The 26,294-nt window shown below is 51.4% G+C and overlaps 8 protein-coding genes across 8 annotated transcripts; 6 read left to right on the top strand and 2 right to left on the bottom strand.

Moving 5' to 3' along the window:
- Positions 1-455: 455 nt before the first annotated feature.
- On the top strand, positions 456-4,833 carry FIBRA_00443 (uncharacterized protein; the record flags this gene model as incomplete). Its single annotated transcript, XM_012322339.1, has 6 exons — positions 456-1,425; positions 1,676-3,118; positions 3,165-3,346; positions 3,400-4,278; positions 4,336-4,591; positions 4,646-4,833. The coding sequence occupies 6 exons, from the start codon at positions 456-458 to the stop codon at positions 4,831-4,833; spliced, it is 3,918 nt and encodes a 1,305-aa protein (XP_012177729.1).
- Positions 4,834-6,013: 1,180 nt separating this feature from the next.
- FIBRA_00442 (uncharacterized protein) lies at positions 6,014-7,041 on the top strand (the record flags this gene model as incomplete). Its single annotated transcript, XM_012322338.1, has 7 exons — positions 6,014-6,059; positions 6,087-6,197; positions 6,252-6,312; positions 6,362-6,429; positions 6,486-6,539; positions 6,606-6,674; positions 6,728-7,041. 7 exons carry the CDS (start codon positions 6,014-6,016, stop codon positions 7,039-7,041), a joined length of 723 nt encoding a protein of 240 aa, XP_012177728.1.
- A 439-nt stretch (positions 7,042-7,480) lies between these two features.
- On the top strand, positions 7,481-11,923 carry FIBRA_00441 (uncharacterized protein; the record flags this gene model as incomplete). Its single annotated transcript, XM_012322337.1, has 12 exons — positions 7,481-7,510; positions 7,567-7,796; positions 7,857-7,930; positions 7,982-8,064; positions 8,122-8,237; positions 8,298-8,380; positions 8,434-8,476; positions 8,524-8,599; positions 8,651-9,403; positions 9,459-9,499; positions 9,547-9,717; positions 9,766-11,923. 12 exons carry the CDS (start codon positions 7,481-7,483, stop codon positions 11,921-11,923), a joined length of 3,858 nt encoding a protein of 1,285 aa, XP_012177727.1.
- Positions 11,924-13,286: 1,363 nt separating this feature from the next.
- Positions 13,287-15,361, top strand: FIBRA_00440 (uncharacterized protein; the record flags this gene model as incomplete). Its single annotated transcript, XM_012322336.1, has 4 exons — positions 13,287-13,639; positions 13,696-14,240; positions 14,289-14,684; positions 14,733-15,361. The coding sequence occupies 4 exons, from the start codon at positions 13,287-13,289 to the stop codon at positions 15,359-15,361; spliced, it is 1,923 nt and encodes a 640-aa protein (XP_012177726.1).
- Positions 15,362-15,513: 152 nt separating this feature from the next.
- Positions 15,514-17,044, top strand: FIBRA_00439 (uncharacterized protein; the record flags this gene model as incomplete). Its single annotated transcript, XM_012322335.1, has 6 exons — positions 15,514-15,661; positions 15,711-15,810; positions 15,871-16,176; positions 16,231-16,643; positions 16,697-16,832; positions 16,885-17,044. The coding sequence occupies 6 exons, from the start codon at positions 15,514-15,516 to the stop codon at positions 17,042-17,044; spliced, it is 1,263 nt and encodes a 420-aa protein (XP_012177725.1).
- A 122-nt stretch (positions 17,045-17,166) lies between these two features.
- FIBRA_00438 (uncharacterized protein) lies at positions 17,167-18,696 on the bottom strand (the record flags this gene model as incomplete). Its single annotated transcript, XM_012322334.1, has 6 exons — positions 17,167-17,247; positions 17,292-17,436; positions 17,490-17,531; positions 17,589-17,896; positions 17,947-18,415; positions 18,470-18,696. The coding sequence occupies 6 exons, from the start codon at positions 18,694-18,696 to the stop codon at positions 17,167-17,169; spliced, it is 1,272 nt and encodes a 423-aa protein (XP_012177724.1).
- A 3,261-nt stretch (positions 18,697-21,957) lies between these two features.
- On the top strand, positions 21,958-23,361 carry FIBRA_00437 (uncharacterized protein; the record flags this gene model as incomplete). The annotated part of the gene is made up of 7 exons (XM_012322333.1): positions 21,958-22,003; positions 22,056-22,136; positions 22,194-22,260; positions 22,310-22,401; positions 22,456-22,515; positions 22,566-22,640; positions 22,694-23,361. The coding sequence occupies 7 exons, from the start codon at positions 21,958-21,960 to the stop codon at positions 23,359-23,361; spliced, it is 1,089 nt and encodes a 362-aa protein (XP_012177723.1).
- Positions 23,362-23,847: 486 nt separating this feature from the next.
- Positions 23,848-26,220, bottom strand: FIBRA_00436 (uncharacterized protein; the record flags this gene model as incomplete). Its single annotated transcript, XM_012322332.1, has 6 exons — positions 23,848-24,785; positions 24,840-24,933; positions 24,985-25,238; positions 25,303-25,435; positions 25,491-25,837; positions 25,893-26,220. The coding sequence occupies 6 exons, from the start codon at positions 26,218-26,220 to the stop codon at positions 23,848-23,850; spliced, it is 2,094 nt and encodes a 697-aa protein (XP_012177722.1).
- Between the last annotated feature and the right edge of the window lie 74 nt (positions 26,221-26,294).

The following is a 26,294-nucleotide window of genomic DNA, read 5'->3' as shown; positions in this document are numbered from 1 at the left end:
TTCTGGTCTCCTCCCCGCCCCCGCCCGCCTCGTCCTCGCCGTACTCCGCCCCGCCCTCGCTCCCCTGCCCGTCCCCGCCTCCATCCTCCCCGCTGCCCCCTCGCTCTCTGCTGCTGCTCTATATGCTTCACCTCCTCCGCCCCTCGTCCCCACCTGCCCTCCGTTCTGCTCGTTCTTCCCGCAGTCTTGCGTCATAGCCTCCTTGTTCTTTCTCTGGGCCGTCCCAGCCCCCTTGTCTTTCCTCGTCTTCCAACATCCTTTCTCCACTCCACCCATTCCCCGCCCTTCCCCACCCTGCCTTCTCCCATCACCCAGCGCTCGTCCTCGCTTTCCTTCTTCGGTGCGTCTTATTCACCTCTCGCCTTGTTCTCCGCCTCCTCACCGCTCAACTCATGCCTTGCTCAGCCGTCCCGTACATGGGAATTTTTCTGTCTTTTTTATTCCCCCGCTTGTATATGCCCGCGGACTCCTCCTTCCAGAGCGTCGCCAGCTCGCCCTCTCGCTCGTCCTCCCCAAAGCCCGACTGCACCTCCTCCCCCGTCTCCGATGCGCCTCCCTCTCCCTTGTCAGATCATCCGTCCGTGTACAGCCCGTATGTAGACTTGCCCTCGCCCCCATCCAACAACACCTCATATGCCCCTCATGTCGTCGGTCTCGGCATCATTTCGCCTCGGCCCTTTCTGGGTCCCTTGGCGCCGATCGTTCGTGCGCCTGTGTCTCCCCCACACCAGCCTTTGCCTTCTACTATCCACCGTTCAGACCCGTTCGGAGACCTCGTCTATCATACTCCTCTGGACGATACACTTCCACTCACGGCCTACGCCCTAGAGTCAGATCCGCCGTCGCATGGGCTACCGTACGTGTCGCCCACCCCTGCAATCAGTTCTGAAGACCCCTTTGCTACTATGTTGCCCCCCAGCGTCACCTCTTCCTCCAGCCTTCGTATAGCCATCCCACCGCCCAACGCGAGCGCTTCCACCTCCACGCCCTCTCCGCCCCTCCTCCCGCCTGTTACCGGCGATGTCCATCTTACACACTCCCAGGTGCCTGTCCTTAGACCATCCATTCATCCTCCCACTTCTATTTCGCCGTCTGCTTCCTCAGCAGAGGCTGCCGCTTATTTTGGCCCAAACGATACACCCTACTCACTTGGCGCTGACCTCCCAATGGCCTCTCCGGAGATTAACATTGACTTCACTGACATTGACTCTGACGGGCTCAGCGCACTCGAGAAAATTTATCTCTTTTCTCGCAGTCGCGCAGGCTTTCACCGTGTCTTCATCGTCCATGCACTGCCGCGGTACTTGGGCGCGGACGAGGCCGATGCCGGTATATACGTGAGCCGGGAGCAAATAGACCGTATCACTCCTGCCGAGGCGGTAGAGTATGTTCTTCCGCTCCTCAATGGTCTGGCGCTTGACGAAGGTGCGTTTTGATGTGAGGTGAGAATTCGGGGTACTCACGCAGCATCGTGCTTTCTATCTATGCTTCATCCCTGTCGCGTGACATTTCTGCCCTTGTTCTACTATCGGCTGACTTCCGCTATGGGCCTACATGTCATGTCACCCGGGACTTTTATTTTCACATCGCCAACCGCTCAACGGCTCTATGGCTCCGCCACCCTGCCCTCTTCGTACGTCAAATTTTCATCATTCTCTTCATTAATAATCTGCAGATGAGGCCGTCAAGGAAGCCTTGGCGGCAGAGCTCGTGCCCATCATCTGGTGGTTCATCACGCATTGTCGACTCGTCGACGACGAACTTCCCTTCGAAGGCACTGCCTCCGATTTGTTGTTGGAAAATGCGTCCGCGTCGGAAAATGATGACACAACAATATCCGTGCAGTCATTCACACCCATCCTGGGCACCCTTCTGTTGAGCCAAAACACATTGGTTGGCGGCCCTTCTCGACAGGCCGTCGCACATATTCTCAGGCGTATTCTGCGCGCTAGTGAACGTGAAGAAGGACGCACCGCTGTGCCGCCCGCAGAAGGCGAAGAGCCCGAGCCACAGTACGAAATGGGTCTGCTCGGGCCGCACGAACGCGCACTTTTCGAACGAGAGATCGTTCAACAAGTAGTGATTGGTATGGGTCGTCTTGATGTGCAGGAAACTGACGAAAGCCCGCTCTCTACGATCTCTACGCCGCGCAGCTCAGGCGGAGGGCATCACGAACATCACATAGATCATCACCGCTCTAATAGCCTCGAGCCTCTGTCGCCGCCGCCAGTACCAGCGACCGCGCCGGATTCGTCAACAGCCGGCTCGACGCCACTCGCCGCTCCGAGGGGAATGGTTGACTCTTATTTTCCTGCTATGCCATCGGGTCACACGAGGCCGTCGCCGCCCTCGGGCTCACCATTGCGTATCCCGTATGCTGAAGCGCACTCACCGCCTGCGTTTGCACTGGGTCAGCCGCCCATATCGCCACCGGCATACACAAATCAGCCGGTCGCCTCGCCGTCTAATGTAGCAAACTCGCCCGCACAATCTGCCCCTTCGCCTACATCTTCCGCATTCTCGGCGGCGATGGCCACACGCTCGGACGCAGGCCAATCACCACGCGAGGTTGGACCCACGCCGTCATCGTCGTCTAGTTCCTTCACATCCACTCCGTCGCTCACGTCATCGACATCATCTTCCTCAGCCTCGCTCGAGTCGCCAGGGCCGCTGCATCCCCCTGGCGCGGCGACCCTTCCTGCTGCCCTTGTACTCGCGAGTTCAGCCGCTGGTCCCAGCAATGGTATAGCGGCCGACCCTGACCCTGGCGCGAACACAGAAAGCGATGCGGTCATGATGGACAGTCGTGCGGGGACAGTGGTGGGAAGCCCGAGGAGAAGATCTCCCGATCTTAGGCTAGACCTGAGCGGCACCAATGGTCAAGCAATTATGAATGCTCCGTTCGTGTACAATGCGCATGAGGGCCCGGAGGGAGCAGGCGATTCGGTATCAGCCTGGCTCAGCACAGGCCTTCCTGAAAGTGATGCCAGCTTGGAAAACTTTCCGGACCTGTTTCCTGTGAGTGAAGACTCAGGCGAGGACGAAGACGACATTGGCGAAGAGGCAGCCATGGGGCGTCTCTCTAGTATGAGTCTTATGGCGGCCGTTACTGCGAGCGGTACGTGAGTTTCTTGCGCATCGTTGTCCTTTAGTTAATGTGTTAGGATTCATGGCTAACGATGCTCTCCCATTTCTAGGAGCTTTGAGGGACGAAATAAAGTCCGCATTTGTTACAGAAGTGGAGAGAGTTGGTCGAGATCCAGTTTATTGGGTTCGGAGGGAAGCTGCGTTCGCACTCGGAGCGCTAGCGAAAGTCGTTCCTGATGAGCTAGTCGTCTCGTCTCTCGTGAGTGCAGCCGGTTATCATTGAAAACGCATCCGCTAATTTTCGGATGGCAGCTTCCATTGTTTGAAGCATTGTATCGCGACCCGACATGGCACGTCCGCCAATCAGTGCTGTTTACGCTCCCGGCAATTCTCGCTAGACTCTCGCCATCGCGCCGACGCTCGCTGGCGCTCGATGTCATGCTACCGCTTTCGTTAGATGAATCGCCCACTGTGCGCGCTGCTGCGCTGGAGGCTCTCGGCGAAGTCATGCACACGTTTGCAGACGATGAAGGTGGCCCCCCCAAAGAGATTCTCAACTTGTTCCTCGGAATTCGCGAAGCTGGCGCATCCCCAATACGCGCTGACGCTCGGAAGAGGCCGTCGACGATCACGACGCTCGTCCCCCAGATCGACCCAGTGCCGGAGCCTCTATCGGAATTTGACATATACGACGACCCTGCACGACCGCTAGTCTGTGCGTTCAACTTTCCTGCGGTAGCCCTTACCTTGGGTCGCGACCGGTGGCAGGAGCTGCGTACCCTGTATAGAACGCTGACAAAAGACCCCTCTTTCAAAGTGCGGCGCACGTTAGCGGCATCCCTTGGCGAGATGGCGAAGATCATCGGGCCGGACCACTCCAGGGTCGATCTGCTTGATGTTTGGTGGGCGAGCATCCGCTCAGAGGAGACTGACACGCGGCTGAAGGCCGTGGAGTGTGCTGCTGTGTTCGTGAGCGCACTCGGTGAGGCGGACCGCACGGACGTTGTGAGAGGCCTACATCAGGAGTTCTTGTCAGGCAAGCTGAAGGGCTGGCGCGAGCGCCAGGAGGTTATCAAGAGCCTCCCCTCGTTTCTAGACGTCAGCAACGTAGAAATGGAGGTCCTGGAGGCGTTGCTCCTGGAAGCGCTTGCAGACCGTGTTTCTGCGATCCGGGAGACTGCGGTGATCGTGGTAAGAGTTTTAATTCTCTTTCGATGCAACACGGACCGCTCAATTGCGTTATATTAGTCGCCCTCGTTTGTGGCCGCGTTGAAATGCTCGCCTGAACTCGTGAGGTTTAGGATGGAGATCAGGCGGTTGGCGTTCTCCGACTCATACAGGCAGCGGTCGACGTTCGTGAATTGCGAGCATGCCCTTCTTTTATCGCATTCCCGGGAATTCGTGCTTTTGGACGATAACTATTGGGATATTTTCTCGGTACTCGTCTCAGATCCAGTTGTGGACGTGCGGATACGCGTGGCCCGCCTATTGGTCGCCATATATGGTAAGTCGCCAGTCAACATTCGGGTGTCGACATTGACTTGACCCTGAATGTTAGGTGACCAAACCAGCGATGAATCAATGATAGCTAGAGTGTGTATGCTGGCGGAACGACTAGAGCAAGACACTTCTCAGGACGTCCGCGCCTTTGCACAGTTTATCAAGAATCGGAACATCGTTCAACCTCCTGCTGGATTTGAAGCGACAAAAACGACTGTCATATTTTCTCGCCCTCCGCCCAGTTGACGGTCTACTCAAGAGAGCCGTTGAGCTTCTCTCCCATTCGCGTTCAGCCCAAATTTAACAGTGCAGCTGTAACTGGCGTGTTTGGGCAACCCAGTGGCATTGGTCATCGGACTGAGTTACACATCCTGACGATGGACGCATTCCCACCTCCTGCAACGATACTATGTCGTAACGGCGGCGCGTATACTTCCGCCCAAGCACTTTCCTGCAGGATTCCCGAGCATAGCTGTCCATGCCATTGCCTTAATGACTTGCGATCGATGATGCTAATGTTATTGCTACGGATCCTCTCTAGCACATGCACGCCCTCGAATGAGTGGTCGGATCTTGGCCTATTTATATGTGCGCTGTCTCGACCTCCGTCCAGACCTGCATGTTCCTGTAGCCGATAAGTATACCATAGACGTCATTCCTCTGATCAGTATTTCTATATCTACACACTTAATTGATTATTGTTTCCCGTGCGCTCTGCGCTGAGCTCTCGTGTGTGGTTGATGGATTTTTATTAGACCTTGTTATTTGAACAGCATGAACCGCCAGCACGAATTTATACATTCCATCATTCCAACTTCAATCACTGAGCCTGGATCTAGTTTAAATAATGTGACCAAGCAATTCCGGTGAGCAAGGGAATCTTTTATGAGGGATGAACGTCCGAACAACATGATTATCATGCAAAACCCAATCCTGACCTATGTCAATTCCTATCTGCCATGATGAGTCCTGTAAGAACCGAGTAAGTGCGATTTGGTCAGATTCTATATTGGATACACCAAAACGTTGCTTATGTCCGAGCCATTGTCTAGCCTGTACATACTTCAATAGCTAGAATTTGATCGACGACTGTAAGTAGTAATAGCACGGAGGCACAGCGGATGCAAACTCTAAACCCAGCGTGTGCAAATATCAATTGACATTAATATGCCACGTGCAAGGGAAAATCGGCGCCGGGCACCTCTCTTTTGTCCTCCCTTTGTATCTGGGCCTCAGTCCCTTTCGGGCAGGAAATGGTGTGGCATCTTGGTTTTACTCTTTCTCTTATCTGAAGGCAAGCCCTACAAGCCCCTCATCTCTTCGATCCAGGACTCTGGAAGACACTGGCTGGCAACTTGACTGTATCTTGACCTGGAGTCTTTTCCTGCGGGCAGAACTGCTGACCTCTCTCGTGCTATTCTCCACTATGAACGAGCTCTCTATATTCTTCAAATTCAGGGCCGCAGTATTCAGTGAGGTCTCCTGATCGAATTCGCTAGATTTCAGTCACCAACCGAATGTAGTTCTCATCACCTTCATCAGCCTGGTGTTCACAACCTTGCTATGTGTCGAGCTATTCGTGAGGTGGGACGCGTCGGATAGCTCCCAGAGTGCGTACAGATACTAGATTGTGACTGAACCGACGTGAATGCGAATCCATGCAGGAAAATTAGTGTTAGTGTTAGTGCTCATCAACTCGTGCACGTCTGTTGTCTTGCCTGCACTGTGCGTGGTCTCCAATTCTGCATAGCGTCAATTTTAATGTTATGTTTAGATTCATCGTCCCGTTCAAATCGTGGCTGGATGGTGTGCAAGTATTCTCTCTGTTCCTATTTCAGCTTGGTGAGCCGAGCATTATACTAGTTGCCAAGATGGCGATGATTGACGCGCATCGCCAGGAACTGCTGTCATCTTCACACTCTGGAGTCCGACGTTTTTGTGTCCTGGCCAAGGTAGGGACGCACGACTTTATCGTTGTATCAATAATGACCGTCATGCGCGTTATGTTGATTGTACAGCCACCACCACTACATGCAGACAAATCAATGTGTCTATTCTCGTAGGTAGCTGGGTGACGCCTACACTGCGTACGTTTAGTATAGGATCAGAGGTCTACTCTCAACGTCTGATCGCATCGCAGTTCTAGTATATGCTGTGGGTTGGGCTGTTTTACTCTTCCGGAACTGGCGACATGCCGGCGTGTTGACGCTGCCAGAGAAACGCCAGTCAGAGCTACCAATGATGTCGCCACCCCCAGACCCTGAATCAAGGATGGGCAGCCTTTCTATTCCGTCGGGCATTTTTGACGGTGCAGCACCTCCCTTGCCTCCCCAATCCTCAACGGGGCTGTTTACCAGCAATAGCCCGAAACACAAGTCTTCTTCAGAGGAAGATCGCTCTACTACTCGCTCCTCCGCCAGGCTGTCAAAGCCTATACCAAAATGGTTCTACTAGCAGGAATTTCTGGATGCTGTACTTAGACGTTCAATCAATGTAGTTTTTCTGTAACAATAATAGCAGCGGTTCGTTACCGGATCACACATATCTTGCTCTGTACCGCTCTGCGCCAGCAACAGCGTCTGCGGCGGTAGCGATGCGGCGACTTGACTAGCCCTTGGGAAATTCCGGGATGCAGCCGCGCAATGTCCAAGATTTGTCGCCTTTCAACAGACGGCCACGTGAACCCCACGATTTCTTCATGACCCATTACCTCGAATTCGGTCTGCGCACTTTTTGTCCACTACAGTCTAACTTTCGCGAAGTGGGCGGTAACCTCAAGGCGTTTTGCTAAGCCCAACAACACTCTAGCGCGCCTACTTTTCGCCAAACTGCACCTCTAGCAGCTTGCTACATTGTATCCTTAGGTAGTCCGACTTAGCCTCGTTGCGTCACAATGGCAGTTTGGGAGCCCACAAGGATGAAGGTTCGAATGAAGTTGTTTAGCTGTTTCTTGTCCATAGCATTGACGTTTGGTCATAGTCGCAGCTGCGGCTAACCGCTCAGAAGCTGGGGCAGCTACAAGACAAGATGGATGCTCAATCACAGGTTACACGTAGAGACATTGCCATACTCCTTCAGCGAGGCAATATTGCACTCGCACGAGTCAAGGCCAGGAAGCTCATGAGTGCAGGGATTCTGGAGGACCTCTTGCAGACTCTGGAAATGCACGTCGGGGTAGTTCTTGGGCACCTAAGCGAGTTCGATCGAAGGTGCATTTGTTTTGTACATGCTCATGGGAGGTTTTGGAATACCGAAGATTGATCCCACAGTCAGGCGTTGTCTCCTGTCTTGCTCGAAGCATGCGCAAGTATTGTAGCTGCCGCGCCTCAAGTCGACTCGAAAGGTCTGGCTCTGGCTGGCTGTCGGTGTCTCTTCTAATGGCCGCATTTTATAGAGCTTCGAGTGGTACAAGAACTCCTCGTCTTGCGCCTTGGATCCGACTTCGTACGGATCATCAATAATCACATATCAAAGAGGGTTAGTTTGCTTGGCTCGTGGTCCAATGTGCCTTGTTAACCGGTTTATGAGATATAGGTCAAGGCCGCGTTATTGGCACGGCCGCCATCGGCGCAAGAGGCAGATCAATATCTCTATACTATCGCACAAGCTCACGGAGTACAGTGGCTGCCAGATTTGCAACCAAATGAGAAGTGTGTGTCTACGTGCATGAATGATCTGCGCTTAACAAGAATCTAAGTCGTCTTCCTCAGACTAAACGCAATCTCTGAGATACTTGACCCATCATCTGCCACGTTGATTGATGTTACTTCACTTCGGATACTATGTTCTCATGGTTGGTCAGACTGAATGTTCTGTTGGACTTAATTAACCTTTGTCATGCGGCAGGTTTGCCTGATCATCCTTCATGGCTCAGACCGCGCGTATGGAAGTAAGTTTGAATCAGTCTAGCCTCGTGCGAATTAACGGGCTTCAAAGGCTTTTATTAGGTGTACTGCCACAGGATAAGATGCGCTGGAATGAACAAAATCGTAAGAATCGGGAAAATTATTATGTAGGTTTGGCTCGTCGCGCTATAATACCGACCGTTCTGACATCGTCGTAGGACCTTGTTCGTCGCTTACTCGAACCGTTTTCTAGACTTTCAGCACCGACAAGTCCATTCGGATCTCTAGATGCGTCACTCGTGAACGTCTCAAAAGAGCTCTCTCAGGTACCTCCAAAACTTATGGTTGGGCTACAAGAGGCTCCTGAGGCGTCTTCTCTTTGCCCCTTCGATGATACTGCTGCTGATGAATTCAAAATACCCCACGCCAACAATTTGGATTCAAGGCTTCGCGTAATACGGGAAATTGATGCGGAAGTGGCTGTATCTTCCAAAGAGACCGAGGATGACCATTCCAAAAGTACACCCGAAATTCGTCTAGACGAACCCGAGATAGCTTCCAATCAGCAGAATATGGAGCAGTCCGAGAGCACGGGCTCTGTGACACAGCCCCCATCTGACTCATTGTCATCGACTCGTTCTGCTGTATCCACCACCCTATTGCCTTCGCGCTCATTGAGCGCACATCATAGGCATGTATCTTCACTACTGAGGCTGCTGTACGTGCACTCGTGCCTAAACCCTGCCAATCAATCACCACATATCGCGTCGCTACTTGTCCCCCTGTATTCAACGCTTCTGGCGGAAGTCGCTCCCGAAGACGCCGCACATGTAGAGGCAGATACATTCTGGGTGTTTGAATCACTTGTCGGAGAATTTGCGGATCTGAATGATGTAGACGGTGGTAATATCTGGGCGCGCAAGTTTAGTGAGCGATTATGTTGGGCCGATGCAGACCTAGCTGATGATTTGGTGAGTACCAGTTTTATATCTTCGTTTTATATGATCTTAAAGAGAGCTGTTACAGCAAACTAAAGGTCTAGACCCTGCGCTCCCCCACTATTCTTTGTAAGTATGGCTCTTAGCATGCTGAATCTCTCTGACCGTGCCTATAGCCGTTGGCTGGTTCCCCTCTTGAGTCACACCCTTCCTCTTCCATCCCTGCTCACGATTTGGGATGCGCTGTTTTCACGCCCCATGAGGGAACGTGACGACAATCCAAAGTTGAGCTATCTGATCGATATCTGTACTAGCATGCTTCTCTGTACAAGACGTATATTACTAAGGTACGTCGACTCAGTGACTTCTGCTGTAATCTCTGCTGAAATACGCAGGCTGGGCACGCCTGGTCCCCAAATGACAAATGTCTGGTCAGAGGAGGTCCCGTCCACAACGCTTAGTTCTCGAGTGCTCGAAGATGCTTTTGCGGAAGGCATGATCTTTCTGCAGCAGTGTCCTATCGAAGCGGCCGGGGGTATCGACGTCGTCTTACAAACGGCTTATGACCTCACTCTCCAGAGGCAGGCTGAAGCAACTGCTACACAAATGAATGCTGGTGGCCTAGGTGCTCGATTACGAGACACAGTATGGAGAGGCTTCGCTGGACATCCCACCATCGTCGAATCTCAGGATGAAGATGACGATGACGATGACGATGACCCCGATTCTACAGCTACCGAGGACGACATGCCTACAGCACCGAGGACAACAAGCATGACGTCGACTTTGACGGCTCGCTTCGCCGACACTGTTTGGCGAGGGATCTCAAATGAGGCCGCTATGGAAGCTCCGCCCTCTCCTACCACTCCTGTCACTCCTTTGGCTCCTTCTCCAGAGCCTCGAGCGAAGCCGTTGCCTGAGATGCCATCGGAAGATGAGTCAAAAGCAGACAGTTCATCTTCAGCGCGAACCTCACTATGGGGTTATGCGGAAAAGCTGAAAGACTCCGATGCGGCCGCAACATTAGCTAAAGTCAGTACGAACTGGCGCATGAAGGCTTTGGATGCATGGAGCAAGCGTTCGAGTGGGTCTTCATCGACGTTCCTATCACCGGCTGCGGCTGTGCGGCCGTCGTCGATGGACTTGGAGACTAAACGCGCCTCTCTAACTGAGGAGTCACAGTCCAGACATGTCAACGATAAGCGAAGAGGGGGGTCGTTGCCAGCAATAGATCGTTCGGATGCTTATTCTCCTCCGGCTCGACCTGCCTATTTCCGACCCCCAAGAGATAGCATGGTATTCACCGGTTCTCGATCTCCGCTCTCACCGAGCAATGGTGAAATTTCACCGTCCTCCGACACTGGCTCCATAGGAAGTGCGGGGTTCAGGTCATCGATGTCGTTCAAATCGCCGGATAGCAGTAAATCTACGAGCAAATCTGGTCCACGACCTTTGCTTCTTAATTCCGCTTCCTTAATGACTTCTGGTCATTCACGCTCACCGACGGTCACTCCAATCTCAGGTGGTTCGGACCGCGCGTGGGCCGACAGCATACGAGCGAAGCACTCGTCACCTATTCGTAGAGACTCTCAGTCTTCAGTGTCTTCAATCTCCCCTTCGGACCCTCGCATACGATCGAGAACTGGTGCGAGAGCTGATCTGGAATCAGAGACAGCAATTAGCAGGATTGTTCCTCTTCGTTCGGCGCGCTCTCCCATCACCGTGGGTTCTAAACGAGTGACGCCTACTTCATCAACGACTTCAAGTCCGCCTCCGAGAGTGCACCGGCGCATGGGCACGGACACTTCTATGATGTCTACCAGCGATGATGGCCAGAATGGCAGAAGTCGGGGGTACCAGAGCCAACCTGAATCGCCTGCAACAGGTCCCTCTCCTCCGCCACCACGTACACCTGATGCTTTCTCACCGACTACTCCCGACGTCAAGGTCAATACGCAGGGGCCTCGACCTGAGTCCATGGATTTTAGTGACATCAATGAATCCGGATCTAACAAACCTACCGGTGGGCTGCAACATCAACCAAAGGCATATCAGCTTCCTCGCTTGTCTGTAGGAGGCGACACGTCGGATTCATCTGGGACGCAGGCTCCCCCGCGTAGTCCGCACTCAAAGATACGCCGTATGCCCCCTCGAGTCAACACACGTTCAAAGGATAGTTCGAGGGCGGAAAGCGGTACGGGCCAAAATACACTTAGTGCGGAGAGGTCCGACGATCCTGATGCAGCAACGACTCCTCGGGCTCTATCATTTGAGACCACCGTATTCCCCACTACGCCAGTATCTCAACGAGCAACTAGACGTGCTCGCAAGACATCAGGAAACGATATCGACGAAACCCCTACTCGCAAGATGCCGGGAGACGGACGAGAACCCCGCGCGCGTAAGGTTTCCGCCGACGGGCACTCTGTTAAGTCTCGCAAGATGTCCGGGGAGCGTGCACGTCACAACCGCGATATTTCGGCTGCGGATGGCGACGACGAAGGATACAATGACCTTCTCAGTGCATACGAAAGTGAAGAAAATACTAACTAATGTCTGACATGTAGTCTGCCACGATTGATTGTTCCACTTAATGACATTGCCATGATCTATCTGTGCTCGTTGTCATCGCATATTTATTCATCAGTCTCGTGCGCATTGGTATCGCTACGCAATAACGTATGTACGCCTAAATACACCTCCAATAATACGGGAAATTGAGGCAAGATGTTCTAATGAGATTTAAGCATGGGAGAGATACATTGAATAAGAATCTAACCTCGAATGCAACTTCAAGGCTGATTGTACCACGCTGAGAGCGTTTTATCGCTGCTATGTAATAGCGGATGTTCCACCCGTGAAGACCCTCGTTGATGATGAAATCCTCTAGCATGGATGTGGGTATGAAACGTCGTGAAACCGTCAAAGGTATCGGAGGTAGTCCTCTATGAGTTTCCAATTGTAATCCAAGGGAATGAAGCACAACCACAGACTCTGGTTCCCTCAATATGAGAATGTAGCTGTGGCTTTGAAGCAGACAACACTCACCCCAGAGAACTTCTGTACACCTATTATAAGCGTACAACGATAACGCTGCAATGGTAATTACAATACCAGCACGACTGAGCTAGTGTGCACAAGTGTTAGCGACACCCCGCCGTGCGAGAGAACAACTCAACTGAAGACCACAGCCATGCAACGACTATGGAGATGACCGCGTCAATGCAGTACCAATTGAGAGCCGTTGAAAATTTGCCGGACTTGTGTGCGAGACGACGAGCATAAACCCTATATTCACGCCAGGTTGGGCATTCTATGATGGACAGCTCAGGATGGTCCAGCAATGGCTGAACACGGTGCATGCCATCAGAGGGACTCGGATATATGAACTCTTGAGAAACGAGACATAAGCGCTTGCACAAACCCCGCGCGAGCGCTAGCTTTAGTCCAGCTACTGACTATGTGATTACGGGCCTCGGAGGAATCGTTCAGAGAACCGTTACACCAGCAGGACTTGTCTTGCACGGTCTGATCATGCCAACGCCATACTCGGAAGTTTCTGCTGCTTCTCAAATACTACCCGCCTAGCCAGATGCCTTCGTTCAGTGTCAGGACTGAAATCCTGATGACTTGGTCTAGTGCGGCCTGTCGACAGCGGTCTTCCGGTCTATTTCCAGGCCGTATTTTGCGATAGATCTTTGATATGTATTGAGGAACTATATACATAACATCACTACAAGCTTGAGCTGATCGGTAAGTCGGTCCACATTCTGACCATTGGTTGTGTCAGCCTCTTCAAGCGTGCAAGCTAAATGTTGCTTCCTATATCTTACCTGGCATTCTACGTCTTTCCCAGTGGCTGGACCCTCTCCTTCACAGGTTTATTTTGTTTGATACCCCGCACGCTGGTCGCAGCATGGTTCGGACGGTTGCACCTTTTTCTGCGCTGCTACGAGCCTTGAGCTTAACACAAGCCTTTCAAAAACCGACACCGGGATTTGTACCTTCTCTTGCTGATTCACCTACTACAGCCCACCAGAGCGTGAAAGCAAGGGACGGGTACGGCTATCCTCAACCGTCCCCTGGTTACGTGCCGTATCCTTCTCCGAATTCTTCAGGAACTTCCTACATACAAACGGATTCAAGCCCGTGCAACGTGAATTTCTACTCGACGCCATTGGTCGCAAACCAATCTTTTCCACCATTTGATCAGGCAAAGGCTACCGTGTATCGATACAGGGAACAGCAGTCAGTGAATCTGGGATCATGGTAAGGGCCAATGTGCTGCTTTTTCAGACGAATAATATGATACTGATTTCTTTTAGGTTCGTTCACGAGAATTGGATGACACCCTCTGTGTTTGCTTGCGCATCTGGGCAACAGCTCTCCGAACTGGACATTGCTTCTGGCTGGAATTCTACCACATCTGCTCGAGCTGTCTTGGAGCACCATTGGGATACTTTTATAAACCAGTCTGACTTCGAGTACTTAGCTAGCATCGGCATCAATACTGTCCGAATTCCTATTGGGTACTGGACCTTAGGCCCCGATTTTTGCCAGGGGACTCCGTTCGAAAACGTTTCTGACGTCTATCAAAACTCCTGGCCTAGACTTACTCGTGCAATCAATTGGGCCGGCCAATCCGGGATTGGTGTTCTTGTTGATTTGCATGGTGCACCTGGAAGTCAGAACGGACAGCCGCACTCTGGTATCTCAGACGGCATTACCGGCTTATTCGACAGCCCTGCCTATACGAATCTCACAATTACAGTGCTGACGTTTCTCATGGAACAGCTCATGAACGTGACGAACGTCATTGGGATTGAGCTTTTGAACGAACCTCAAGACGTTCCACAACTCCCCGACTTTTGTGAGTGGATCGCGTTCTGGAAGGGAACGTAGCTGATGTTATTGATAGATATGAATGCCATCTCCTCCATGAGACAAGTGTCTCCAGCGACAGCATCCTTTCCTCTCTATATACACGATGCGTTTAACCTTGCCCAATTCACTACCTTGGTTGCCAATTTAATGGGATTTACGGTAGTGGATCACCATTCTTACTTCGTGTTCACTCCCTCGGACAACACAGAGCCTGCCTCACAGCATACGAGCGACATTCAAGGCTCAATCGCAGACTCCTTGAGGTCTGCGGCGTCCCAAGCACGGAATAACTTGGTCGTTGACGAATGGTCGTGCGCGCTAACTCCGCAGAGTTTGGCTGGTGAATCCAATCCGGATCAGGCACGCAGAGATTTCTGCATAGCGCAGTTAGACACATACACTAATGCAACTGCAGGATGGGGATTTTGGTGTAAGTGACATCGCGTAACCTGTAAGCTGGTATTAACGCTGTTAGCAGCTTACGACAAAGAGGATTGCTCTGATGACCCCGGGTGGTGTTTCAAAGCAGCAGTGGGCAACAGTCTCCCCTCGACGTTTTTCTCTTACGGCCAAGGCCCGTTGACCAGTCCGGCGCAACTACCAAATCTTACTGATCTTATGGGAGACATGAATGCGCCGTCTGCCGCTATAATTGCCAGCTCACAAGCTTCCTCCACCCCATCCTATGACGCAGCGTCACCGATACAGCAAGGTGAGGACCCGGACATCACGCCCGCTCTCATGCACCGTAGAAGTTGGTTGCGCAACCAACGACCCGCTGGATCATCATGGAGGAACAAACCTGAATCCCTGCTTGCCCTACAAACCTACAAACGTCGGCAAATTGATGGTGCGACCGGGATGTCTCCAGCCCAACGATCTATTGCGCGAGGTTACTCGGATGGGTTTCTGACGGCTAAGATCTTTGCATTGTATGGTATGTCCAAACTAGGCTTTATCGGACAGTATACCAATGACAGTATCGCAAAACTGGGTCCGAGTGTCGTGAAACCTGGAACGGAGGGTCAATACCAGGAATGGTTCTTGCAGGGCTTGCGGGACGGGGAGAATATTGTGACGTCTCATGTTGGTCAATCGACGAATTGACTTGGGTAGTATACTATGCTTGTGTACACCAGATTCAATTCATCTGAATGTCGAATGACGGCTCTATGCACATCGCTGGGATAATGTTCGAATAGATTTGATAATTTAAGCCACTTTGGACGGGCGCTAGCCTACATCCTCGAGTGACTCCGATGCCACAGACACTCGGTCGTGTATGGCGAATTGTCTCAAGGCTTTTGCTCTCCTTGTTGACTGATACCGCCTATTTCTGGGCTCTTGCAGCTTTAGTAATTTTCGGAGATGCCTTATTGACACAACTCATCATTCGCTTCGTTCCATGTGAGTCGCCGGAGCCAGCAGGGGGCTAATACTTATACTTTCGCTGCAGACACAGAGATTGACTGGGAGACATACATCTACCAGCTCGAGCTGTACCTGAAAGGTGAACGAGACTACGCATTGATTTCCGGCCCAACTGGTCCTATCGTGTATGTCGTAAACACTGGATGTCACGTCTTGATGCCAACTTATCTCGGGCCCGTCTTTAGATACCCCGCCGGGCACATATACGTTCATCGGCTCCTCTATGGCTTGACGAATTTTGGAAATAATCTTCATACTGCTCAGCAGATATATGGCTTCATCTATATGGTGCACCTCGCTCTCACCTGTGCCATATACCGCAAGGCAGGTGGGGTGCCGAACTGGGTGCTGCTGTTGCTCCCTCTCAGCAAGAGGCTCCATTCTATCTTTGTACTGAGGCTCTTCAATGACTGCTGGATGGTAGTTGCAGTTGACACTGCAATATTGGCGTATCAGTATGGCGCAAATGTTCTCGGGACGCTACTGCTAGGGTGAGCATTCAACTTCATGCTCTTCAGGATTGAATACAAAGTGCTGCGGCATAGCTGTGCGTTGTCAGTGAAAATGTCCGCGCTTTTATACCTGCCTGGACTATTGGTGGTTTTATTCAAACGGCAAGGATTGTTGTTAACTCTGCTACATGTTGTCGGCATTGGCTTGGTGCAGGCTGTTGTGGGCCATGAGTTCCTCCTCCATGCACCAGGCTCGTATCTCAAGTCGTCATATGAGTTCTCGCGTGTGTTCCTTTACAAATGGACAGTCAACTGGAGATTCGTCGGGGAAGACGTGTTCCTGAGCTCCTCTTGGGCAGGGTGCCTCCTTTTGGGCCACCTCACAGTTCTCACCGCGTTTGGGTTTTGCAAATGGTGTAGGCGTGATGGTGGGGTGTGGGTGGTACTTAGCGAAGGATTTAGTCATCCAAACCGGGCACCGCAGGTGAGACCTGTCACAGCAGATTGTAAGCTTTCTTCTGCTTTTCGTTACTGTTGTGGGCATTGAACTCTTCATCAGTCGTGGCAACCGTTCTCATGACGTCCAACTTGGTTGGCATACTATTTGCTCGATCGCTGCACTATCAATTCTATTCGTGGTACGCTCTCCAACTGCCTCTCTTGGCATGGAGGTCGACATATCCTGTCGTCATCAAGTAAGTGTATACTCTTGCATGTTGATGTTGTATTTTTGATACCTGTTAACAGACTCGTACTCCTGGCGGTCATCGAGTATGCATGGAATGTATTTCCGTCGACTTCAGTATCCTCTGGTATGTTGTGTATAGCGAATGCTGCACTGTTGGCGGGAACTTGGTTCGGGTATCCTGAAGGGAAGCTTTCTCAGATACCAACCAAGTCTGAGTGAGGTCTTAATGACATTGGCATTCAACGCAACGGGTATATGATATTGCACTGCCCTCCGAAATACTATATTACAATTGTGTGCGTGTACTTTGAATGAAATAACACATGTCAAAATGACCTTCGTCATACAATAACTATACTCTCAAGTTCCATCTTCTCAGCAGTATAGAAGAGAAACAAACTGCCAGCAAAGCAGTCCCCGCACTGAGCACAAAGGTGAGACGCCAACACTGAGCGCCGCGACACACACCGTCGTTTCGTAGTGTATGGCTGTCTGCAACGAATGCATAGAGATACGAAAAGGCTGTGGTGCCAATGAAGCACATGTAAGATATGAAACCGAAATTTCGGCCCTGATCTTGGGACCCCCATATTGACGATAGAATGCTGGGCCTGAAAACAAATAGATGAACCAAGTGCTAAACATGCGACCGTAGATGACGTACAACATAGTGAAAATAGTCCCATTGACAATTCCGGTGCTGATGCTGCAGTTGTAGAAATGAGTCAGCATATGTACGCCTCCGAGCTGTGTACAAACCCACCTCAACGGCCACAAGGCCTCTTGGGATCGAATGCCCACGACGGGCCATATAAATGCGGCAACATACAGGACAGCCGCGCTAGCAAAGAACCAGACACGGGTGAAATAGGGCTTGCGAGGGAATGACCACACGCCATCAGATGAGTAGAGGGCAACAGGAGATGTGACATCCGCAAGAGGTCCTATGAGAAGACGCGTGATCGTGTCGCATACAGCGATCAGCTGTACTTGGACAGAGATGTTCTGGGCGGAGGACGTCGCAGGCAATGAAAGAACAATTAATCCAATGTTAGACTTGATCATCTCAGCCTAGTAATGGTTTTAGTGCCTAGAGAATATAGTTCAATGCAGACACGCACCGCGCCCACGAGTAATGACACTGCAGATGCCAAAATCCAGAAGCTCGGGTCCCCTAGAAGACCTGCAGATGACAAGCGCTTCGGCTCTTGGACAGGGATTATAGCCGCGCCGGCGACGGATTTTCCGGAAGGTGGGCCGTGGAGCAGAGAGCGGGTTTCATCCGCATCCATGTATCTGACTTCGTCAAATCCAACAAGATGCTCATCGGAAGTTATCTCGGTGGGTATGCCCTCCTTAGGCGGACCGGGAAGGATAAGCCCGCCAAAGAAATTAACGGTCCCCGTCAGAATTGACATAAAAACAAAGAAAGGGACCACTTTAACCCCGGCATCGGAATCAGCGAAGTACTTCGTGGCGACCAAAGACAAAAACAGGGGTGACATGCCGAATATCGCGAGACTGGTACCAGACGCGAATCCCATGCAATGTTCGAATGTCCTTGTAGCTGAAAACAGCATTGAGAAATAGCTAGACGCAGGTCCGTCAGTGAGCTGACATGTCTTATGTTGGGGGTGTACTCACGAAAACACTGTTCCTATACCAAGAAAACTGAAACACAGAATGAGAACTGGGAGTGCAGTCGAAGACGGCTGTGTCAACGTGATATCTTCCTTGGTTCTTGAATATTGCCATGCAAATAGGCCGTATCCCACCGAGAACATGATAGAGGCCAGAGACGAACAGCTCCAAGGCCCATACGTGTCAAGAACCTTCCCAACAGGAACAGCAGTAGCGTACTGGCCGACCATTGCACTGTTTTATGCTATCATGAGAGGACAGTATCACCAGGACCAGTATACGGACTCACGCGAGCATGATGGTGCTGATTTGCGGCTGCGTAAGCTTCATGTGCTCCGCCAGAGCAGGACTAATGAGCGGGAAGGTATAAATTCCACCGGCGCAAATTCTGAGAGATATCAGCGTGCGGCGCCATGTAAGTGGGCTTCACTCACCCATTGGCGGCGATTGAACAGCATATGAGCAGGAGGCGAACCCGAGAATGTGGGGCCATGTCCTCTACGAAGGGTAGTGAGGGAAAGACAGACGATGTCGCGATGACTGTCCTATAAGTAGCAGAAGGAGTGATTCCACATGCGCAAGCCGGGGAGTACTAGTCCCATGCCCGAAGCGTAGTAAGTAGCTGTAAGCAAGTCATAAGTGGTTATTGTATAGCCTGTGGGCGTCTATGTTACTTGCATGATGCAAATACAAATGCCGATCGCTGGGATTTCCGAGACTGCTTGTTCCAAACCGCCCAGCTGTACCGAGGTCCCAGCTTGACTGCACTTCTGGAACGCTTTACCTCTACTGGGTGCCAAAGACGCCCCTCTGCACTCGGTCACATCGAAGGAGAGTCCATCCCATTTTGAACGATTCGCTCCGCCAATTAGCATATGGTTTCGGTCTGTTCGGTCAGAGCTGTCTTCGGCGCTGGGCTCGACTGGGCACCTCACTGTGTTGGACTGCAGTTCTCTAGACCCCTCCGGATCCTGTTCTTATGCTGTACATTTGCTGTGATACCACAGCGGTGCCCTCCGCGCCCTGACTGCTTTCGGGCTCGTCTGTGAGGTTTCGCCCTCGGATTATGATTCCAGGTTCGTCTCGTGCCTCTGCCGCACTTTGGTTATCCTCGGGCTGAGCTTCTCCGAGTCATCGGTCGATCATTCTGCCATCCGCTTCGGTGAGCTCTGAGTTTCAATATTTTGGATCAAAGCTCAGACAGTGAGCATAATCCTCCGGCAGCGCCGTCCATCCAAGACTGTTGTGATAACACGGATTTTCAGGAACTGATATTCCGATCGATGATTTTGTTCAGTGCGTATGTATCCTCACGTCGTATAAGAGTAGATCTACCCTGCTAGCCTACTATTGTTGCTCGGAGACAGCTCAAAATGTCTAAGTCATTAACTGATGGTGATCTAGTGGCTGACGATTCACAGCCATCCAACAGGCAACATTGCTTTCAAGACCATGTCAGCGTGCGACGGGTTGTTAGCAGCCTGATGTGCATTGCTATAAGTATTTGATAGGGACACTGCAGCGCTTCGTCTAAGATCCCAGACGAGCATAGCCGTCTGTTTGCTATTAAAAGTCGCGCTCTAGTACGCGCCTCAGCCCTCACGCTGGTGTGTTAAATTCTTCCAGGCTTTCTGTTTTTTTCTTCTTTCATTCCAAGGATGGTGACGTCTCAACACCTTTTGTGGAACTCTTTCACTTGTCTTTATTGGTGGAGCGCTTCATCGGCTCCGACTACAGAACCATCGACGACGAGAATGATGACTTGGCAGCAGGTTTGAAGCCCATCTACGGCTGTAGCTGGAATTATGATCCGACCTGTACTGTTTATCTTGTACGCCCGAATCTCTCGAGCACTTTCGATCAGACTTGGCACAACTGGACCGTGCGTCCCACCGACACACATCCTCGTAATATAACATTCACTTTCAACGGCGAGTTGTTCGACAAACCCTGGCTTGTCCGAAGATGCTCACCACTTCATGAGGTACAGTCATCTGGGTAAATTCTGTAAGCGAACTATATGCAGGGCGCAATGATTACCCTCACGAATATCAGTTTTGTTCTGGATGGCTAACCTGCTGGATCTTACATCTCTCCACAAACTAACTCGACCCAAATGGAGTATAATGATACTGTTTACAGTAACACCACATCGGAAAACAAGGCACATACTCGTTCTGACATTAGAAGGCGAAGCGAGTCCTCTTCTGGGGAGTATATGTAGGCACACTTTTGCTCCTCGACTGTGCTCCATGCTGATCACATTGATCACGTCCTTGTAGATACGAACCCCAGCCAGCGCCAGCATCGTCCAGCATGAGCTCATCCAGCATTGCTACGAAGACATTGGCTTCATTTTCTCCAAACTCGACCAAAACGTCTGCTAGTCTTGTTTCCACGCATGTTCCGGCTGAGATGATTGCAGGAGGTGTGGTGGGCGGAGTGATGGCTTCGGCCCTTGGGATTTTTGCACTTCTGCATTGGCCTCATCGAGGCAGAAGTGGGGCCGAGAAGGTCTGTATCACAAATCATACAGCCGATTCCTAGGTGTTGGGGCCGTTCATGGATGATCGACTTCGTTCAATATCTCAGCCCTCTAGTACGTCTAGTCAGTCCGCGCTGACACCGGGCAGGGAACCTTCCAGGTTGCATTTCTGCTCCAATGTATTTGGTTGTCACTGGCAGCGCTATCAGTGGCCCTAGCACCAATACGATGGCATTTGTTTTGAGTGCTGCAGCCATCGCAACTAGTGACGGCAGGAGAAACACAAGCAACAACAAGGACGGAAGCAACGGCGATGACTTGCGTCAAGACCTGTACCAACCTCGTGTGGACCATCCAAGGCCACGATGCACTCGGACAAATGCGAGGTATGGAACAACATATTGCTGCCCTGCGCCGCCGTCAGTCTTCGACGAATGCTACTTACATGTCCTCGAGTAGTGTTTCGTCACAGAAACCCACGAGAGCAGTGTCGGAGGGTGACAGTAGGGGGGATTTCCGGCAGAGGGTTGAGACACCGCAGCAGTTGAAGAGTCTGCCAAGAGAAAAGACGGTCACTGGCGAATGATGAATGTCTACCTGCATACGAACTACAAGTAGAGGAAACACATGTCCAAGGCCGCCCTCTATGACACAGGATTCTCTGTTTATCATTATGTAGCTGGTGGGACCCCATGGAGGATGATGGACCGCTTTGACTTGGACTACGCTTTGACTAGGTCGGGTGGTCGTACTGTACATACTTAGCTGTGCAACAGCCGGTGATCTGAAACCTGCGAGCATCAGCCTCGTCGCCATCTGCCGAGCCGCTCGCGGTTTCCATAAGTATAGCCCAGATTCGCGCTCGCGACCCTCAGCGCTCTCGGTGGTCCTCCTTAGACACCTGTCGTTGAACGCATCCCTGGACTGGTTTCCAACTTCAGAGCTGGGTTCTCTGCGTGTATCTTTCTACCGTTGAGCGGTCTCCATTCATTACGACTTTGGCATCATGAACGCGGCTACGTACTTTACGACCTATCGGTTTTTTGTTTTCGGTAAGCCTCCCCTCCTCTCGGCGGCGGATCAGCTTCGTGACTTCTTTCGCAGTCTTCTCGATCATCTGCAGTATCGTCATGGGCAGTGTTGCAGCTTGGAATCTGACTATTGCAATGGACATCGATGCCCTTCGTATGTTGTGCTTTCCATGTCGACATGATTTGAGAAATTATTCATGATCTTCCAAAGCTGCTATTCATGTTGACGCAGTTCTCATTGCTATCGGTGTTGCTAGCCTGCTTTTTGTCCTTTCTATGTGAGTTCAAGTTTCAATCTGCGCTGATCATCTTCTTACACTGTCACAGGCTTGTGATCGATTTCCTCCGCAAGGAAACGGTGACTCGACAAGTCTGGTTTGAGTGTCTGTGGGTTGGGCTTTTTGCACTTCTCAGCCTAGGTGAGTACTATTCTAATGTGATGTCATTCGCGCATCTTCACACATGTTGGGCAGCTGCCGCAGGCGCTGTCACCACTACGTTAAGCAGCATGGAATGTGTCACTTTCGATAAAGGTTAGTTTCGCAACCTTGTCTATTCTTTCGTCCTAACGCTTATTCTGCAGCCGGTGTGATTACACTGGGGCCCTGTGTATCAGTGGACTTGACAATTGCTTTTGCGTGGGCGGGTGCTATCAATCGTGCGCCTTCTTACTCTGCTGCGGTCTTTGATTCGGACTAACGAACGGTGCAGTGATCCTGTACATGTGCATACTCGTTGTCATCACTATTCTTCACCAGCGCCTTGATCCGCTTATTTGGAAGACCAACACACGCGATTGCTCTTGGTTCTCTGTCAAATCGGCTCTGGGCAGTGAACCGTCGTCTCCGAAACAAGCTGCTCCCAAGTCGTTGAATGTCCGGCGTCCCATGCAGACGGAGTTTTCCAAGCGCTTAGTAGCCCGTCGCGAGCGCGACCTTGAGAAGCAAGGGCCAATGGAGTCTGTACCTACTCCAGCTTCTACTGTGCCTGCGACCCTCCAGGTACCCCCAAAGACAGCTCCCATTCTTCGACCATCACTGGACCGTTTACGTCCTTCGTTGGATCATGCTCGTCCCTCCTTAGACCATCCCCGTCCTTCCATAGATCGTGCTCGTCCTTCATTGGATCATGCTCGACCTTCGATGGATAACCCCGTTCCCGAGCGACCACCTTGGACACCACGGAAGCTACAGTTGTCTGCTGTCCCAGCTTCGTCTGTCCAGGCGGCCACCTCCGATGTCCCTCCCTCGTTAGGCGCTGCAGTCCCGTCTACCTCTCTGCCGTCGGTATCGCAGAGCAAATCCATACGCAAGCCGAGGATCCTCCGGCTGCACAGGCCCCCCTCATTGGATTTATCTCAGATTATCAACAACCGATGAGCTGTCGGATGGCAACACCCTGTCCCTCTGCCACCCTAAACAGCGTCAACGGCAATAATATGTTGCCGTCGAGAAGCACAGCAGCGGTTGTGCGCAGCGTTCATTATGATGCCCGCAATTGTACCTTATCGCAATAGTGTAGTGCAGTTGCGTCAGTCGTTAGGGTTGCTGAGCAGCCCGCATACGTACTTTATGGCCTGTGTATCGCTTTAGTTAGGAATGCGCTTATACACTAGGCATCATTGTTGTATGCTTACATTACTTTAATTTATAACACCATACGAATCCAACACTCGTTATCTGAATGAGGTGCGGAGATAACCCCCACCTACTGTGAAATTAATTTGTGCTGCAGGAGAGTTTTCTCATCGTTTCCAACCTAACAAAATCATTTGTGAATTTCAAGTGAATATTTTGTGATCAATCGAGCCGTGAGTAGCACATCTCTCCTTAAGCTTGTGACGTTGTCCACACTCAAAAAGCGCCTCACTCCTCCCCAAAGACCAAACCTATCTGGCTCTGGATGAAGTCGCACTGTGCTACTCGGTATGGCTGGAGAGACTCGGCCGCCGTCGCATTGATGACCATCTCGTTGTCACCTGTGTACGGCGGCCATTCCACCACCGCACCTTCATAGTTCGGATTTCCATCCCACGCAAGTGATGTCCAACGGTTGATGACCTCGCGTGTTGTGATAACCTGGCCCTCCGTCAGCGGCTGGTACAGATTGTCTGTTTCTGCTGTCGCGAAGACCCAGTAGAGTTCGTCAGCGTGACAGACCTGGCCCGGGCACGTCGCGGGATTGGGAGTGAGCGGCGAGCCGAGGCCCACAGCGAAGACAACCTTGTAGGAATTACCGGGGTTGGTGGTGTTGGTCTCGAGCGACGAGAGGTAGACCATGGGGCAGTGGACGTCATAATCGGTGATCAGCTGAGCCAACGTGAGCACAGCACCCGAGATCCCGTCTTCGGATGGCGCAGTCTCGTACGGATACAGGTCCGTTACGTTGAGAATCCGGTCCGCCTGCGTAGTATTGAAGAATAGGGGTAGGCTTTCAGGGAAGATAGAAGCCGAGGAGTTGGGCAGAATCGTAGTTGGTAGGAAATAGCAATATTCGCACTCGTTGCTCGACCATATTGTTGGAACTCGAGCATACAAACCATCTTTGATGCTGGAAGCAATGTCGTTGAGGACATAATCGCCGTCAATAGCGATGTTCCATGAGATCCCCAGGTTGTATGATGCCATTGCAATGTCTCCAGCCGAGAGGCCCTGAACACAGTAGGCCATCGAGTCGGTAAATGTGGTGGAGGAATTTTCGGCACAACCGAGGTACTTCGCAAGTGTAAGTGAGTTATTCAAGGCCAATTCTGGAGAGAGAAATATGTCGTTGATCCCAAAGTCGGATTCCAGCACGGCAGCGCCTATGTACGCGGTGTCACAACACATTTCCTACTCACTTAAAGCGAGTGACTCACTGAAGAGACCGTCTGTGTATTTAGGATTAGTGCCGAGTAAGTATCTTGTCATTGTCCCTCCTGCTGACTCGCCGAAAATGAGGACTTTGGTTGGCTATATAACAAGTCAGCGTAGAGTAAAATTGCCGACTTCCACTGTACTCACATCACCTCCGAAAGCCTCTATGTTATCCTGGACCCAATGCAAAGCGAGCAATGCGTCCTTTAGAGCAGCATTGGACGCATTGAACCAACCAAACGCCGTCAAACGATAGTTTATCGTGACAAGAACAACTCCGCCGTAAGAGACCAGATTGGTACCATCATAGATGTTTGAGATGGAATTTCCGACAAAACCACTTGTGGTCATGTTGTAGGGGAATGGGCCGCTGTCGCCAGTATTCAAGCCTCCTCCATGAACTGGTTAATTCAACAGACAAAAAATTAGTCCACTGAAAAGCAGGCGTGACGAAAATTCACTGACTAAAGAACATCACCGGCAACTTCGGCGCGCTCTCATCGCTTACTGTGGCAGAGTTGACAACAGGAGAGAATACATTCAAATACATGCAATCCTCATCTGTATGCAACAGATGTCCGTTATCTGCATCAGGAGGCTTCGTAGTATTGCCTTCAGTATCATAATGTAAGTTCTCGCTATAATAAGCCTACCTGAGCACACATTGAGCCGTATGCCAGAGCCGACGTCGGAGTACCTGGAGATACCTCCACTGCGGTAGGAGGTTGGAATCTAGCCGCGTCCGTGGTAGATTCGGCATATTGTATCCCCAGGAATCGGAAACTGAACTTGTCACGAAACCCAGTGAGCACACCTGCAGAAGGAGTGGAAAGTTGAATTTGACGACTCGTATCGTACGACGTGACGTTGGATCGAGTGAGGGGTGCGGAGTTGGTGCAGAGCACAGGGAGACGCTCAGCAGGATTTACTGAAGAGTCCGGCTCGAAAGCCGCTTGCGAATATTGGTAGCTCGGGGTGAAAGCAGTACATGAACCGAAAGCTTTGGTGGAGCCAGTCAGATCCGCACGAATGTGATTGCTACGTGGTACACTTACTACTTCCAGCAATCCATAACTGCTGAGACATGTCCAGAGCTGCACCATGCTTGTCTGAGGTGAGAGCTACAGACAGGTTAGCTGCTGTAAGACCTGTGCTGCCCGGTGCCGGAAGAAGAGTCTCCTGAAGCTGAGCGCAGGCTTCATACGCCTCCAAACAGGAAAAGCTACTCTTCAAGTACAGCGCACTAGCCCGATTTTCATTGGACGGATTAAGATCATTGTTAGAAACGATCACCACGTTCGTGTCAGGATAAGATTGGGCAAACGCGAGCGAGGTGAGAAGTGCGAGAAATGAGACCAGACGTTGAGTACGTCGAGACGCCATTTGTTGTTCCCCAGAGTACGACAACTGGGTGCGACTTCATCTTCCATGCGCAGACTTTATGAGGAGCGCAGGGT

The sequence above is a fragment of the Fibroporia radiculosa genome, assembly GCF_000313525.1.
Source record: "Fibroporia radiculosa TFFH 294 genomic supercontigs, scaffold206, whole genome shotgun sequence".
Taxonomy (NCBI): Eukaryota; Fungi; Basidiomycota; class Agaricomycetes; order Polyporales; family Fibroporiaceae; genus Fibroporia; species Fibroporia radiculosa.
Note: the sequence above shows the minus strand (reverse complement) of the source record. Positions and strands in the feature narration are given on the sequence as shown.